The sequence below is a fragment of the Macrobrachium nipponense genome, chromosome 45 (genome assembly GCF_015104395.2).
Source record: "Macrobrachium nipponense isolate FS-2020 chromosome 45, ASM1510439v2, whole genome shotgun sequence".
NCBI lineage: Eukaryota > Metazoa > Arthropoda > Malacostraca > Decapoda > Palaemonidae > Macrobrachium > Macrobrachium nipponense.
Genome location: NC_061105.1, coordinates 29409100 through 29428225, shown reverse-complemented (window position 1 = coordinate 29428225; position 19126 = coordinate 29409100). Strand labels below are relative to the sequence as shown.

The following is a 19126-nucleotide window of genomic DNA, read 5'->3' as shown; positions in this document are numbered from 1 at the left end:
ACAAAAGAACCATAATTTTCATGTGTACTCGTGTATCATGCGATCATTAAAATTTAATCTAAAATCATTAATAATCCTTTATACATACATCATGTATACTAGTGAAAGTAGATTACACTAAGCTAGGCTTTCTATGCATCTCTCAGTTTTGGTAATATCACTGATGCATTTCTAAGTTAGCTTTTAAAAATTTATAAATAGCCCTAGAATCAAAAGTTCATTAGGTTGAAGGCAAATCTTCATACATTAAATCAGGCTTACCAACTTTGTGAATTGTCTAAGCATTCATTATTATTTCTATGATTAAGAACCACTTTTCAAGGGTTGCGTTACACTTGCTGACTTGTTCAAATGTTTAAAATTTTCAATGGTGACTTCCTTGAATAAAAATAAATCTTTTTCCTGAAAGTGTTACGAATGTGAGCCACTAAATTTACAGTTGTAGCTGTGGCTGAAAAATGAATAACTTCAGGTCACAAAACATCCGATTCTGGCGAATTCGCACCTTTACTTCATTTAATTTATTACATTTGTAAATAAAGTAAATTGCATTTTTAAACCAAACTTCTAAAAACATGGAGAAAAATTAATTTCCAAAATGCCTTTCAGTTAGCAATTAGTACTGTATTGGCTAAGATGATGTCAGTAAAATGCATTCACTTAGTGATTTGAAGAATGTAAACATTACCAGAATACAAATGGTGCCTGATCGCTATGTTCACAAATTATTATTTGAATGACAGTAATACAGGAAATATAATTGAAATTCAGTATGTAAAACAAGTGTTATTAAAATCATCATTGTTCTTCATACAACTGTAGTATTTGACTATGCAACTATGTGGTTTTAAAGTGGTATGAGCTCCAACAACAGTATAAGCATTTCTGGGGAGATTTTTCTTAAGGAACTAAACCTAACTAACGACAGTTGATATTCAAAAGCTTTGTTCTACTTTTGATAACAGAACAATATTATATAAGTGGAATGAGCTAACATAACTTTGTTCATATAGGAGTTTTTTTTAGTGTTTATTTCTGTCATTCAGGATTTTCTGAGGTCTGGCACTGGCCTGGTCCCAAGGATGCCGGTTGAAAGAGGTCGGACTGTGCACAGTAATTCTTCAATCCTAACTACCTCTACTAAGTTTCATTTTTCATTATGATGGTGACTTACTAAAACAAAGGAAGATCTGAAAACAGGCATGCTCGAAAGTTTGAAAAATTCACAACTTTTCAACTGAAAATAGGAAAAAATACTGGCTCCACCAAAGTAACATTGAACTATGCAAAGAGAAGTGCATGCCCTGCAATTTTTCTTCAAGAGTAAATTCACACTTTTACCCAAAGTACATTGAATAAGAACCTACACATATAAAGTTTAAGTGTAGATGAGAAGCACTTAAAATCTGCACCCATAAACTTTTTGCATAATATAAATTGGAAGGCACAAGTTGGACGCATTTAGTTTTGACAAAAACATCCATATTGGATCAAAGAAACATCTTGGATCAAAGCCAAGGTTTTCTTTGTTCTCCAAGTTGGAAATTACTGTAATGAATAAGACTACTTCACAGAAAAATTGTTCAGTTTTGATACAAAAATACTAAGCTGTTCATGATAAGGTAATCCAGAACAAAGGCCAGTATACTGCAAGATGGTTACCACTTCAAAAGGAATCCCATTAATTTTAAGTTAAATCTAAAATGGACAAAACTACATATGCAGTTTTCTGCAAAAGTGCATTTGTTAACGAGTAAAATCTGGAACATGAAACACTGTGGAGCAATTGTGCAGCCTTACAAAATATTCACATGAAGTAACTCAAGTTTTACAGCTTCGTGCGACAATGCCATGATTACTATCAAAATCAGATACAACAAATTTATGTCCAACGATTTAAGATCTGAGTCAGCAGCTGAATACCAAAATTGGAGAAGCAAAGAAAATATTTTCTCAGGATTGACAGGTATCCAATAGGTGTGAAAGACATCAGTATCGTATGCAGATTTTAGTGCACCATACAAGAGATACACCAGATATGTTTCTAAAATGTTGAGAAATCAATCAAGAATGATGTCTATGATTTTATATAAATCGCATGTAGTTGCAGAAGCACTTGCCAATTAAAATATTGGGAGGGGAGGGGAGGGGGGTTCTAGTGTCATAGCCCTCCTAACAATCATACTATGAGTTTTGTTAGGGTTTACCACCATAAATTGTACTATGCACTAACTTTGACTAAATCTCTGTTGAGAGCTTCAGCAACCAATGTCTGTACTCAGGAGCTGGGATCAATGCAAAGGTAGCATCATATCACAGGCATGTAAGACATAATGGGCTGTGAACACCAAAGATAACATTCCTCTAGTCATTGTAGTACCAATCCATAACTACTCTGCATTCTACTAGTTATAAATATACCACTAATAGTGTAATACTATGAAATGGTCCAACTCCAATCTGTGCAAGTTTGGAAACTAGGACACCATGATTGACACAGGAAAAAGCAGCATTTAAATCAAGATCAACCAAACAAGCTTTATAATCAGAATCTAGGACTAATTGTGACACTGATAACTGATTTTCATACTTTACTAATGCAAAAGATAAGACATTTATATCAAAAGTAATAGGATGACTTCCTACCTGTATTGTGCACCCCATCCTTTTACGAAGGAAATACGTATGGTGCACATACGAGTCAACTGATAAACGGCCTCAAAACCTTGACTCACACTCTGTGCCAACTGATGTGCAAACTCTTGATTATTGAAGATTTTCAAGTTACAACCTGGAAGAGATCAACTGCTATCATAACTGAATATAAGAATGCCTTGTATTGCAAAAATTAAATAATACGTATAGAATAGCCCATCAAAAACTTGAAACAGAGGTAATTAATTTAGTATTACCTTTTTGGGATGGAAAATTCCCTAACTTCTTTCTGATGCAAATTTATATTTCAAAGTGAGGAGAGAATGTTCTCTTCTGAAAACTAAGATAAAATCTCACTAATATCAGTATTATTGACTTGTTAATATGATAAAAACAATGGAAGCATTTATCTACTCTAAAAATTAATAAATGAAAATGACAAGAAGGTAAGTTATCACAAACAACATTTAAAAGTAGCACCTTTACAATGTTAATATTGAAATATCATTTATGCATAGTTATATTATCACAGATCTTACCTGGCGGAATCTTCACAACTGTTGCCGGATGCCAACCGTAACGCTGGTTACAATTTGGACTTTGGACAAAAATGGAGGAATCTGACAGGCATTCTGCAAAAACTTCACCTCCAATATAATACAACCTAACTCCTTTGCCAATGTGACGTCTCGTCTGTTCTACAACAGGGTTGCGATTAACGTTGGACAGAAGACCTAAGCAGAAACGCTCACTGTTGCTAGGGTCTGAAAGATGGTATGATTTCAAAAATATAGTGGAAGTGATTCATTTAAAAAAAAAAATTTCTATTCACATTTTCTCAAGTGCATATCAAGTAGTCTCTCAAGGTATCTTTCATCACTGAACGAAAAGGGTTGCATCCTTTTTGATATTGAATACAGAAGAGTATCCTAAAACTAATCATGTTACAAATACTCTTTTATTTAGTAACTGCAGTACATCATCACATGAATTTCCCCTAGAACAAGTATATAAAGAATTGAGTAACAACAATCTATCCCACCTGTGAATCCATCCACTGTCAGAGAAGGCTGTGATGCATGGAACGTCTCGCCTACACGAGTATTAAGTTCGTAGTATGAGATTGAACACCAGAAGGCTGGTTCACAGTATGTAACTGGCTGGGCATCCAATGGGGGACTGGGAGATGTTGGGATCATACCTATAAAAGAAAAGAGAAAAAATATAGGGAGTTGCAAAATAAGTAATCAAGCATTGCAGGTAACTCCCACAACGCAAGTTTTGGAGTTAAAATACTGTAATCGTAGATTTTAAGATGGCAATAAAAACTAGGATTTCTATTAGAAAAGATAATCTTGCACTTACATTAACTGTAAAGCGTAATCCTGCTATATGAAAAGTATAAACTAGAAAATTCTCATTAGAAGTATTGAAAGAATTGTGCCAATTTGCCACAAATTTAAAAAAAGGAAAAAGGATACAGGCTATAAAGGTTGGAGAAGATATTCAGTTTTGAATCGCTCATATTTATTACACGTATACATATTAACTGGGAACCTTTGGTGTTATAATAGTATGGCTATTAGTGAAATGTTGAGGATTATGTTTCATAATATAAAGTTTATTAACACAGCTTTATATAATGCATGACAAGAAATCATGAACTCCACAACATGTACAATAAACATGACTTTAGTAAAACATAAGTTTTCACCACATCAATGTGTATATATTCTCACATTTTTAGCCTTGTGAAAACTGCCAATTCCATTAAGGCTCTTGAAAGTTTCTCCCATATCTCAAGAAGTGAACTTCAGTCTGAACTCCATGAGATCTAGGTCTTCTTTCCTCTTCCCAAGACTTCCAGACAATACATGTCTTTATACTACTACTTCCATGTCTACCACTTTTTTAAGAGGAAGTTTCTTACCCTTTTCAATAAAGTGCATATCCATACAATTTCAATATTTGAAGTGACAATTCTGGCCAATAGTACACATCACACACTACCACACACTTCACTATTTACTCATTTGTAATATATGATCTTTCAATTCCACTTACGATCTTTCCATTCCACTTAGCCATTAACCTTTACATTTTATAGTTAAAACTTTTCAAAATCTCTGATACTAAATCTGTTCTTACCATACCACCATGCTATTGCTAATAAACTGGACAGAAGCAGTGTTTGAGTGGGGATTTAGATTTCTACTGTGGGATTGGGAAATCTGAAAATGTGGTATATTTACCTTTTTTTGTGTGTGTTTTCATCATCATAACAGTTGTCTCATTTCTTGACTGTTTTTATGACCCTAAAGTTTCCATTCTCCTACATCCCCTTTACCCTTGGACAATGGATATGTTATTGCTCTCGCCAACTTCTGGAAACTGTTCTCTCTTTTCTCATTCACACATGACCTACAGTCTCTGATCAGTCACTTATTTACCCTCAATACCAAACCACAGCATCTCATTCATGATTCCAAACTCCAAGCATTATTCCATTCTTCTGCTCTTAAAAGAATCAAGAAAAGGGTCATTTTTTAGCTGGCCTCCTCTGTACTGTTGAGGGCCAAAATAGCTTTTAGGGCACCTGCCAGCTTTTTGCTTCATATGCTCCTCTGGTGGCAATGAAGATGTCGTCCAATTATCTGATGTAAATTCTTGGTTTCCGGTATCTAATGTAGGTCCTGTTTTCCACAGTGGCCATGTACATGTTGCAAGGGGAACTCTGCTATGCATATCTTTGGCCTCTCTACTAGTTTTTCATGAATTGGGAGGTGAACCCTGTCACATGCATAGACATTTTTGAAGATGATGTCTATGGTCTTTTGATCTAAACATTGGTGAATAGGCTGTCTGCATCCAGTGATCCTGTGACTTCATCCGGCTCATTGGTTTTAAAAATGTCAATGAATTCAACAGGGAGCATCTAACCTGTGGGTGTTTATGACTCTAGCCATCCTACATTTTAGGGATGTAATTTGGGATATTATGTGCTCGATAGATTACTAGGTTTCTGGGTGTTGATGATTCCAAGATAATATCCCAGTCTGTAGTTGCTAACTGCCTTAGGAAACTCAACTTCCTGCAGGAGGCTGTTTGCCCAGATACTAATTTTACTTTATCTCTCATGTGGTCCTTGTCTAAGCTCACAAATTTGGCTCAGATATTAAAAATATCAGCAATTTCTCTTCATGAAGTTTTCTCCATGAGAACTTAAATAGCAGATTTATCACCTTTCCTGAAGATGTCCTGACTATACTCTGTTTTTTTTTCCATCTGTCCACCCGCCTGTGGTGTTTGCATATGGTGCGTCCCGGGCTTTAGATAGTTATGCTATGTATAAGTTTTAGGTAAATTAAAGGATATCTGGGTGTACATTTGCAACTGAAAAGTGTTTTAATAATTTACTGTATGCGAATTACACCGTTAATATTCGAAATAGGATATTATTATAATTGTTGAATGTAAGCTGAATGTAACTATCTAAAAGCCCGGGACGCAGTATTACCATATGCAAACACCACAGGCAGGTGGACAGATGGAAAAAAACCGAGTATAGTTACACCCTCCACAAAATGCTGGTGTATGGCCCTGCTGTTCCTATGAACTTCAAGTTGCGTCTTGTGAGCAACTCACCAGCTTGTGTTGGTGAAGCAGTGAGCATTATAGCAGCAGCCTCTGCTGAATGTCCCAGTGCCTTCAAACTGTTCTCTCCTCCGTCAAAATAAAATGGTGTTGCACACCCCTGGGACTCTCTATGGAGGCCCAAGGTTTAGTCTCACAATTCTATATATATATATATATATATATATATATATATATATATATATATATATATATATATGCACACACTATATACATATACATATACATATATACTATATATATATATATATATATATATATATATATATATATATATATATATATATATATACTTACATACACACACACACATATATATATATATATATATATATATATATATATATATATATATAGATATATATATATATATTATATATATAAATATATATATATATATATATATACAGTGGTACCTTGAGATACAAAATTAATCCGTTCCGAGGCGGCCTTCGTATAATGAGTTTTTCGTATCTTGGAACACATTTTACATGTAAAATGACTAATCTGTTCCAAGCCCTCCAAAACACCCCAGTAAATTATATTTCCAGGCCTAAAACACATGTTCTAGGGTTACGACACCGATCCGACAGAAGAAATATGACTCCAAAAAGGCAATATTCAACTGCATGTAATGTTCAACCCCATTTTTACTGCATATATTAGGACTTTAGCATATGTCCCTTAGCAATAAGCGTAGCCTATATTAGCGGTTGCTACTGTAGCCTAGTCTATGATTCTGACATCTAAACCTAAGAGCTAAAAGCTTAGAATATGCCAATAAAATGTATAAATAATCAGTATGTACTCATTTCAAATAATTATTAATTAACCATTAACTATAATACACAAACAAACAAACAAAAAACAAACCTTCCAATCAATTGTTTACATTCAGCTCTTACCCGTCTTACGAGTATCGAACGAACGCCAAGCAATCATTTTTCCTAGCACACAGTAAGCCTTAAATTGTCGTCAGTATCTCTCTTCTACTAATGAAACTACCAAACAGTATAATAACCATTCATTTCTATTCTTTATTCTATCTTTACCTAATGGAGATACCGAGTTACTGACAGCTATAATGAAACATACGTATACGTAACGTAATAATAAAAACAGAAGAAGAATTCTAAAAAATACGTATTTGTTGGCAGTCTAATTTATTTTATATTTTATGATATCTAATTCACAATTTTTTTTATTAAATGTATTGCATGTACTCATTTCAAATAATTATTAAGTAACCATTAACTATAATAAACAAACAAAAAAAAAGCTTCCAAACGTCTGTTTACATCCAGCACTTACGAGTATCGAACGATCGCCAAGCAATTAATTTACACAGTAAGCCATAAATTTTCATTCTTTCTCTTCAACTACTGAAACTGCCAAAAAGTATAATAACCATTCATTTCTATTCTTCATTCTATCTTTACCTAATGTTTTTTTTTATTCAATGTATTGCATGAATAAGTTTTTCAATTTACAGCATCCTTTTACCAATAGAATACTTAAAGCACAAGGGGTAGATGCTGACCAATAGGAGAGCAGGACCGTATGGTGTGACTAGCATCAGGAACCAATGGGAGAGCGGGAGGATGGTGGCGAGTTTACTCAGTTGGCGGCGCGGGAGTTTTAAAATTGTTCTCGGTGGTCCGGGCGAATCTCGGGACTTTACAGCAACAACCTTTCGTATCTTGAAACCTTTTCGTATGTAGAGCAGTAAAATTTTTCGCATTGGCTTTCGTATCTCGAGTTTTTCATAAGTAGAGCCTTTCGTATCTCAAGGTACTACTGTGTGTGTGTATATATATAATATATATATATATATATATATATATATATATATATATATATATATATATATATATATATACACAGTGGACCCCCCGTATTCGCGTTCTCCAGATTCGCGGACTCACACATTCGCGGATTTCTCTCGGGAACGTTTCCCTGCATTATTCGCGGAAAATTCGCGCATTCGCGGTATTTTTCTATGATAAATATCCACAAATTCCTGGTTATTTTGATGAATTTCATCATAAATTACACTTTTTGTGATAAAACTATTAAAAAAACCATGTAGGAAAATTTTTATTGGGTTTTTCTTGAGTTTTAACTAACAAAATAGGCTGTTTTTAGCATTTTTATAGGGGTTCCAAACATTCGCGGATTCTAACTATTCACGGGGGGGTCTGGTACGCATCCCCCGCGAATACGGGGGGACCACTGTACACATACATACATACATACAAACATATATATATATATATATATTATATTATACAGATTAACCAGAATTTTTATAAATAAAATACTCTTTGGACAGAAATATACGTATATACAGTGGAACCTCAACATACGAAAGTCCCTACTTATGAAAAATCTAAGTTATGAAAGCAAAGACAAAGATTTTTTGCTTTTGTATACAAAAATAATTCAGGTTACGAAAGGGTGTGCTGTAAAGTTTGAGATTCACCTGAACCGCCAAGAACAATTTTAAAACTCACACGCCGCTAACTCAGTAGACTCGCCACCAGCCTCCCGCTCTCCCATTGGTTCCTGATGCTAGTCACCGCCATAAGATCCTGCTCTCCTATTGGTCAGCATCTATCCCATCATGCCACTACGTAAAGGCGTCCTCCAGCCACTTCGTTGCATCAGCGTTATCGTACGCACGCAGAATTAATTCGTTCACATATACGTATTTTGTTAGTTAACATAAATTTGTGTTAGTGATTTTGCTTTCTACTTGTACATATACTTTATCGTGTTGTGTGTGAACTTCATTAACTTAATTAGCTATGGGTCCTAAGAATGTTGCTGAAGTTCACGGAAAGAAGAGAATGCTTTCTATGGAAACTAAGATGGAGATAATTAAGAAGTATGAAGCTGGCATGCGGTTGAGTGTGATTGCTAAGGAATATGGCCGAAATCCGTCGACGATAGGCACCATCCTTAAGCAGAAGGCAGCCATCAAAGCAGCTACACCTTCCAAGGGCGTGACTATTTTGTCCAACAAGAGAAGCCACGTATATGGTGAGATGGAGAGGCTGCTTCTTGTATGGATTAAAGACAAAGAAATCGCTGGCAATACGATAACCGAGACGGCAATCTGCCACAAGGCCAGCGCTATTTTTGGTGGTGATCTGATTGCCCAGGCCGAAGATGACAGAGAAGAGAAGGGACATCGACACCAACCCCAGACTTCAAGGCTTCTCGTGGGTGGTTTTATAAATTCCGGAAACGGACTGGCATCCATTCGGTGGTGCGGCATGGGGAGGCAGCCAGCTCAGACACGAAAGCGGCCGAAGCCTTTATTAAGACGTTCAACGAGATGACGATCAATGAAGGCTACAGTTTTCAGCAAGTCTTCAACTGTGACGAGACTGGCCTTTTTCGGAAAAAAAATGCCTGGGCATAAGCCTATGAGAGACAGGCTTACGCTCGCACTTTGTTCCAACGCCAGTGGGGATGCCAAAGAAGAAGCTTCCGGTGATGTGGAGGGTTAATGTGAAAGCCTGGGTAACAAGACTTTTGTTCACCAAGTGGGTGAATGTGTTTTGGCCGGACAGTGAAGAAATTCTTGGAAGAGAAGCACCTCCCTCTAAAATGTCTGCTGTTGTTGGACAATGCCCTTGCTCACCCTCCTGGCCTCGAGGAAGATATCCTAACGGAGTATTCTTTTATCAAGGTTCTGTATACAAAACATCTTTTCAAGAGATGTTTCGACATCACCAATACCTCAAACCTCACCTTGCTTGAATTTTGGAAGGATCATTTTGATATCGTGATATGCATCAGACTGATCGATCAAGCTTGGCAGGAGGTTTCGAGGCGAACCTTGAATTCTTTGTGGAGGAAACTGGCCTGATGCCGTATCCGCCCGAGACTTCGAGGGATTCAACGTGGGCAAAGCTGATGCAGATTCAGAAACATTTGACGATCCTGAAACTGTTTCGCAACCAGATCTTGACAAGATTGTTGCACTCGGCAAGTCCATGGGGTGGTCGTCGACATGGTCGACATCAATGACCTTCTCGAGGAGCACCAAGGGAGCTTATGACGGATGACCTGAAGGAGTTTGAGGCCATGCAACATAACATCATTCAAGAAGAGTTCTCTAGCAGCGGTGAGGAGGAGGAGGAGGACCCTATGACAACGGCAGAAATTAAGGATGCTCTAGCTGCTTTTGATAAAGTGCAATCATTTGTAGAAAAGACACACCCAGAAAAGGCTTACACAGGTCGTATGCTTGCGCAGTTCGATGATGTTTGCCCGAGTCGTTTCAGGAACATTGTGAAAAGCAGGCAGAAGCAATCTTCCTTGGATAGTTATTTTTTAAAGAGGCCTTTAGTAGTAGGCAAACAGGAAGATCCAAGTGATACGAAAAAACAGAAAGTTGAAAGTGGTGAAGAAATTGAAATTTTGTAAAAAAAACATAAAGCATAAAAAAGTAAAAAAAAAATAAAAATAAAAAATTAGAAAAAAATTAATTTAATTTTAAGTTTTTTGTAAAGTTAAGTGTTACGGTTTTGTGCCATTTGTTAATGTGTTTCGTAAAGTTTAGTGTTAATGTTTTCTGCCATTTTTTAATGTGTTTTGTAAAGTTAAGTGTTCATGTTTCCTGCCATTGGTCCTCCTCCTCTGTCGCCACTTTCGGAGATTGCCTCGCTCGAAAGGTAAGGTTCCACATTTTACTACATAATGTACGTACAGTATTTCTTGTACCATGTACACTAATACACTTTATTTACAGGTATAGTATAGGTTATGTTAGGTACTGAATAGTCCAAATTGTTGTATTTCATTGCTTATTGGTCAATTTAGCTTTATTATAAAATTTACTGCGTTTTTGTACGGCTTGGAACAAATTAGGCAACTTACATGTTAAATGTGGTTCGAGATACGAAAAAATCAGGTTACGAAGGCCGCTTTGGATATCTATCTATCTATCTATCCTATCTATCTATCTATATATATATATATATATATAATATATATATATATATATATATATATATATATATATATATATTTCAGTGCGAGGGTGGAGCAGGGAAACCAATCAATTCTAACATATTACTTTATTTCTAACGTTTCGTAATTTCTTTATTACATCTTCAGGGATCTGTTGAATAATGAATAAATTACTAAAAAAGTTACTGTAAAAACTTAAAATTTACAGTAACTTTTTTAGTAATTTATTCATTATTCAACAGATCCCTGAAGATGTAATAAAGAAATGATTACGAAACGTCGGAAATAAAGCAATATGTTATAATTGATTGGTTTCCCTGCTCCACCCTCGCACTGATGTGTCTCGCTGGCCGTCGCCTAGCCCTGTTATATAATAATATATATATATATATATATATATATATATATATATAGATATATATATGATATATATATATATATATATGTGTGTGTGTGTGTGTGTGTGTGTAATAAATAAATTGTTTCCTGGAAAAAAGATATGATATACAGAATGTATATACTATTTTAATAACACAAAACTAAAATATCTCATGTTAACATGAGAACGAAATTTCTGTCGGGAGAAGGGGAAGTTTTTTTTAATTTTTTCTTCCTGATTTTTTCTGAAGAACCTGAGTGTCTATCAAGTGATCTTGCCGCCTCTTGATCACATAAAAACTAGATGATAGATCACTAGCCTTAGGAGAGACTGTTGAGGCCAAGACCGCATTTCAGCCTTCGCACGCACGTCACCAAATTTTAATAAGCGGTGGCTCCAGAGCAAAATAAGAAAATTGTTACTAAACGTTCAATCTCCGATTGCAGAAACAAGAGTGACCCTTGTTTACTATATTTCCACATCATTATTAGCTTCGTATACCGGCACATGCTCACTTTCACACTCATAACAACAATCATTCACGCACACATGTAGTGTGTGTGTGTGTGTGTTTTCCGTTCAAAACGAAATATTTCGCCTTTGTCTGGGCAACGTATACGATGAAGTTGTCTTAAAAACTGAAGAAGTATCTTTAGACATGGGTTTCCAAGGTCATTAACGAAAGCTGTTGTAAAGAGGTCATATATTCTTCATTGTCTTGCTTCAATTGCTTACCAAAACAGAACTCCAAAAGTTATGGTGAAGAATGTGTTGAACTTGTCATTTCGGAAGTAGTGATTCGCGAGCGAAATTATGCAAAACTAAACAAAGGTTTGAAGATATTTTGGAGTTAAGAAAAATCGCAATGTCTCTCTTCACATCATTCTTTCCTATTCACATACTGACAAATATTCGGTAGAAGCTGACCAGGTATGTTGACGGCCCTCTGGCTTATTGCATGATAATTTGTGTTGGTTACTAATGATAAATATATTATAACAAAATAGGAAAAGCCATGGAGAAAATCCAGGTTCAACCCATGAACACGAAAGGATAGAGGTTACCAAATTAAAACACTTTTTAAAGTGTGTTTTTATGATGAGAGAGAGAGAGAGAAAATAGTTCGACCCCTCTAAAATTACATGTTACGTAGGAACTGAAAGCTATAATGTCAAAATCGCTAATGGCCTTATTTTGAAGCTGAACTTAATACAGCCATTAGCTTGAACTAATATTTGTTACCGTTGCCTCCAACCTACTGTAAACAGCCAAGCAATGTTTAATTGAAAAAGAATCAGTAACAGAAAATACATTACAGTAATTCATTCATTCCAAGACCAATCTGAACGGGAAACAAATGTCGATCCTGTCAACATCATGACAAAACGGAAGAGAAGAGGTGACAGCCCGTCTCTTGGAACAGAACTACTCGGAATACTAGAGAAATGACTGTGATAATAACAGGAAAGGCAAAGAGAGAATAGGTCCTGAAGCGCAGGGAAACCCGTCTCACGAAACCGATATTGCAACAATAATTCCGAAGCTGGATTCATCGGGGGTCGGTCAGAAAACAGCAAATTACTGTGACAAAGGTGATACAATACAATACAACCAACTTTATCTATATAAGTCTCAAATAATATACCTGTTTGCATTCAAATGTTAATAAGTAAAGTTATTAGGACCAACATTCACGTATATTCAAGGGCAGATATGGCAAAGATGACTGTACAGTGAAATACAAGTATTTCTAGACGAAAACTACTATTTATGTTAAAATGTTCGATGTATCTACAAGAAACATGTGTTGGAGGAAGGGGGAAAAAACACGTCTCAAAATACAGCAATGGAGTCTGCTCCACTATTTGATCCGACCTACTTTAAGTTCCCGCTCATTTGCCTTGGCAGATTCTACCCTCACTCGACTCAAAGGTGCCTTGTCTTTTCTTCTGTAATTATCGTCCTCCTTGTTATTATTATTATTATTATTATTATTATTATTATTATTATTATTATTATTATTATTATTATTCACCTACACTCCGCTCCCCTTAAGAGGAGGCATCTCTGGAAAAACCAAGACAACAGATACTTCAGCGTTCATCTCATATCGCGTGAATTGATGATGATCTCATGGGTAAAGAAAAAAAAAATTTAAACATGCAAGGGAATTTTAAATTAACATAAAAGACTAGCTCATATTTATATACTGATAAAGGATGAACGGAGAGCAATCGATGAGCACTTAACCAGTGCTTCATTACTATATGCTTTTTAACTGCTTATTCATGATTACCTCACATGACTGTTGTTTCAAATCCCAAGGAAATTAATTTAACTTCTTTGGAGCCATACGTTGTCGATTATGAAGTGTAAATAGAAATTAGTGATACTGATAGTAACAACTGTACATTACTTTACTTGTTCCAATCTAGACTATTTCTTTAGGGATCTTAAAATAAAATGAAAAACTACACAGATGACCTCCGAGCTTCACTGCACTTGACTTGAAATAAGATTCTACTTTATTTCTAAATAAATTACAGAAAAGTTACTCGTTTAATCTTACCCTTTTCATCATCCGATTCAATTTACTTTTCTGATTTTTGCTTTTTAATCAAGTCGGATTCAAATTTTTGGAACTGCTTTTATTACTAATTAACCTTTCTTTTACTTATTAGTTTTCTCCTTCACAGTGTCTTCTCTCAATATGCTTCCATCTTCCACATATCTTGGAAGTTGGACATCGATGCCGGAAACAGAAATCGGTGTTGTTACGGAACGGAGGAATTTGTGGAAATGAAAACATTTGATTTAAACCTGAATAGGAAATTGTGTAACTGGAACAGGTTGTTTTCGGAATTTAAAGGGAGCCATACGAAAACTTCAAATGAATAAATATGTGGAAATGTGAAGGCTATTTACTTTGAAACAGAAATTGAATTCGCCGAATTCAAATGAAACAGCTTCATTTGACAGAATAATGGAATTAAAGTAAACCTTGGAATTTTGAAGAAATTTTCGGCATAAAGCCTTCTCCTGACATCTTGAATTAAATTTATCTTTTAATGCAATTAAACTTGCCAAGATGGAATGCATATTTTTGTGTTGAAGGCCATCTTATTTGCATTTTAAATTGCACGGAAGTTATGCGTTCACGTCAGTCTGTCGGTGAAAGATGGATGTGGACCCAAGATTTTTGTTTCTTTCCTTCTTTCTTTCCAGACGTTGACGAAGGTACGGCCTCCCAAGGTACTTTCTATTTAATGACGAGATGGATGTTGCAGGCAACCCAACTTACAATCTTCACCTAACTAAGTTCTGATGGAAACAAGTAGCATGAAAAAAGACAGACAAAAACAAGAGACAAAATGAACACTCCTGAGCCACTTTCCTGTACTTGCAAATAAGATTAAGGATTTTCTTGTCCATTCCTATGTAAAACTCTGGCACCCCACTATGGCCTCATCATGGCCTTCGGGGCCATGGTATGAACAAACTTGAAACTACACTACATAAGAGCGCTTTCACACACGTTTCATTATTTCTGGCCAAGAAGTTCTAAGGGGGAAGGTTGTTAAAAATTCCAGCCCATTTTCACTTCTTAATTACCTCCTATTTGAAGTTTTTTTTTTTTTTTTTTTTTTTTTTTTTTTTTTTTTTTTTTTTTTTTTTTTTTTTTTTTTTTTTTTTTTTTTTTTTTTTTTTTGCCGAAACCTGAATTACATCTATCCAAAGATTCTTTGCGCCAAGGATGGTTGAAACTGAGTCCTGCGGTTCTGGAGAAGCAGAAAATATGGAAAATCTATGCCGGATATTGTCATACATACATAGCGACGGACGTCGCTCTAAGTCCCACCCACTTCCTTCTCAGGTCAGCTGAAATGTAGGGCTTAATCATTACAGGAAGACTTACAGGGGGAAATATTCTCCTTTTTAATGCGACTTGTCTCTCTGTAGCTTATGGCGTTTTTCAACCTATCATCTTGTCAAGTCTTCAACGTTTCGACGAGTAACAGCGATGACCCCCTAAAGATACAAGAAATAAATGTACCCCTACAAAAAAGAAAGAAACGACCATGGGTCCGAAGAATATAATGCAATTCCTAGAAGGGCAAAGACTCCAACAGAGAGAGAGAGAGAATCTTGTGCGCGGTTTCACACCAGGGGGGTGAGGTTCATGGTCTAAGCCTCCTCGAGCTCCTCCCGATATGATGGTATACATTTTGACGAAGCAATGAACACTCTCTCTCTCTCTCTCTCTCGCTGCTACCCATAACAGTCGACTAAAAACCCTATACACAATACTGTTTTGGCCAACAGTGGCATATTGGAATTTAGGGAACGCGACCATTCGTCCCTCCGCGTCCGGTTCAAGATTCGAACGTGGGTCGTTCAGGTGTGAATGAGCTAGACGCTCTGTTGTTAGAAAGTACAAAAGGAATAGTTCTGATGAGGGATAATATTAAATCTAAAGCGTCCAAGCGTGAAAAAACCACTATAAAAAAAAAAGACCCAAGGTAATGGGAGAGATGAAAAAGAAAAGTAACGAGCGTTTCGGCTGAGAAAAAAAAAAAGTGGAACTAGAGGACGCAGGACTATATATGTGAAAAAGATATGCTTATCTTCCTTTGGGTACGTGTCCTTGTAGCTCAATGGGGCACGATTAAAACCTCATCATCCCATGACTTGCGAATTTCAATATTCTCACTTCATGTGCGAGGGGAAATCTCATTTTCGTGCCCAGTGAGTTAGAAGAATGCTGTCTTCGTAAGGTAAAATCAACTGAACATACAGAAGAAACGATGAACTTCTTCCCATTAGAATATAGACACAGGATGAATAAACATGACGCACTTCAGTTGGAAGAAGTCTCACGTTTTGTACACACGAGACGGATTATATTTTCCTGCTTCCCTTGAAGTTGGGGGTCATATCTTGGCCTTAGGAATTCTTTGCTTCAGGACTGAGATAACCAATAAGGACAGACAGAGTATTCTCGTTGTCAGGCTTCGCACACCGAAAGAAAACCACTACATGCAGACACAAAAATGACCTCAAAACATATAGGCACATTAAGAGAAAAGGAGAGAGCTGGTGACAGACATTGCATCAGTCTTCTCCTCTCATTCTGATCTATTTCTGACAGCATTCTCGACTTCCCACCGACAGTTTCCAAGAATATCCGTCAAGGGTAAAACGTGTACTAGACACAATAACTGTAAATCATGGCTACAACGCTCAACTGGACGAAAGTAGCTACCACTGAAGATCTGATTGACTAAACAAAAGAAAAACCAGTATAAGCGTGAATAAACAGCCTTTCCTTTTTGGACGTTTTAACGAGACTGTTGAAGGATTATAATAGTCAACCTACAAAAGATTGAGGTAGAAAAACAGAATGTCTAGGTCAATAATTCCAACGTCACTGCATATCTGAAAGGGAGGCCCATTTTTACAAGGCACCTACAATTGGATTCATTCTTTTTTTTTTTTTAAATCCATGCAAATGCTATATTAAGGACTACAGGCTGAACGCCCAGACAGGTCACAAGTTATAAGTTGGGGCATAACAAAGGCCAGAGCTTGTGTAAATGTCGTCTCTCTTCTCTCTCTCTCTCTCTCTCTCTCTCTCTCTCTCTCTCTCATTTAAAATGTTATTTTTATTACATTACCTTACCGCTATATTTTGAAAGTTTCTCCATCAATCTAATGTGCTTATATATAAATACATTATATATATATATATATATATATATATATATATATATATATATATATATATATATATATATATAAAGGTTTTTTGCCACGAAGGAAATTTTACCAAATTACCAAAGTACAATAGAAGATATAACTTTCCGAATTTCAACTAATGCTATTTTTCATTTTATTTTCTTTTGACCGTCTTACCAACAAAAAAATGGTCCCCTTTTTTATATTACTGACCGTAAGTGTACCTTAAAATGGACAAATATTACGAACAAGGAAAAGAAAACTTGGATTTTATTTAATTTTGGCTACATGTTCATAAAAACTTTTATGGACTTCGAAATAGGCATAAAAAGAAATTTAGAAAGAGAGATTAATCACATAAAATCACCATGTAAACCACAGATGGCCAACACCAGTGATGGAAACCTAGTGCATACTTACCATAAACAGCCACACATCTTAGTAGCCAGGATGAGGTTAAACTTGAGAATACAAACTGTTCTGCGTTTATTTTAAAAGTAATAGAATGGTAACTATGAAACAGTGTCATTTTACGCTACTCATATTTATAAAATGATAAAATAGAATCAATGGGAAAACCTTTCCCAAGTCTTGCAGGTATGAAATGCTATGTATGTGGGGCGTTTACATAGATTGCAGCAGTGAAATACTCTGTACTCGGGCCTTTTAAAGCTATGCAAAAATGTCTATGAGGGCCTTGTATAGGCGTACAGTCATTGAAATTTTTTGTATGAATACTGATGATGCATATGAAACAGAACGAGGTCTAAGCAATACCTCGCTGTTAACATTGTTGACACTTCAGTGGAAAAAAAAAAGCAATAAATACCAAGTGGCGGCGAAAACATGAAACAAGAGGAGGGAGAGAGAAAGAGAGAACTTATTGTTATAGTCCCGACGGTCAAGGCCTTTTGGGATTTTTATTTTTTGTGGGGAGTCGTCATGGACCAACCACTTTTCCCCTCCCCTCCTATTTAAGACCTCAACAACTTCAGTTGAAAGGGACGGTGTGCCTATTTTTAGATGCAATAACTATCGCCGCAATTGAGTTCATAAGTGTTGTACCCTTTTAGTGAGTAGGTCTGTTACCAAGGGGAAATACACACACACACACACACACACACACATATATATATATATATATATATATATATATATATAATATATATATATATATATATATAAAAGTCATATCACATTACCGTGATTCATATACATATATCGAGCTACAAATGTCCTTTAATATCTAATTCGCAATTAATATATTTTCATATATGTGTGTGTGTGTGTGAGTGAAAGAGAGAGAGATCCACCATACATGTTTCCCTATTAAAGAGGTTTGCACCGCTAGGCTCAAGCTTTCCAGTCTGGCGTGAGGTTACATTTCTTGACCAAAGCAGACCATGGTATCATTCTACAGCCACTGAGAAACCCATGTCGGGGGCAGCGACTTCAGTGCACCTCACGCGGTGCACTGTACATTATTAGGTAGGGGGCTGATTTTTAATTGGGCCACACGATGACCCCTTCTCCATCACAGATTCCTAAATCTTGTTGCAAGTTCTTGAAAAAGTGGCCGTGTCAGGAATGACAGAAGCCGGTGGCACATATGCTCGTATGACCGGCACTGAAAGTTGCAACGTTGCAAGCCACCTCCTTTAGGAGTCTGCTGAGAACGGCAATGAGTCACAATGGGAATCACAAGACCAACACGGTGGT

General features: G+C 36.1%; 1 protein-coding gene across 2 annotated transcripts in view; it reads right to left on the bottom strand.

Annotated features, from left to right (window-relative positions):
* The window catches only part of LOC135214460 (mothers against decapentaplegic homolog 3-like), a 397473-nt gene that overhangs the window by 15623 nt on the left and 362724 nt on the right, over positions 1–19126 (bottom strand). For both annotated transcript variants that reach the window (XM_064248795.1, XM_064248796.1), the window contains exons 4-6: positions 3698–3856; positions 3195–3419; positions 2647–2791 (exon numbers count right to left, since the gene is read on the bottom strand). In XM_064248795.1, coding sequence (XP_064104865.1) covers positions 2647–2791; positions 3195–3419; positions 3698–3856 — 529 coding nt within the window. The remainder of the gene's footprint in view (positions 1–2646; positions 2792–3194; positions 3420–3697; positions 3857–19126) is intronic.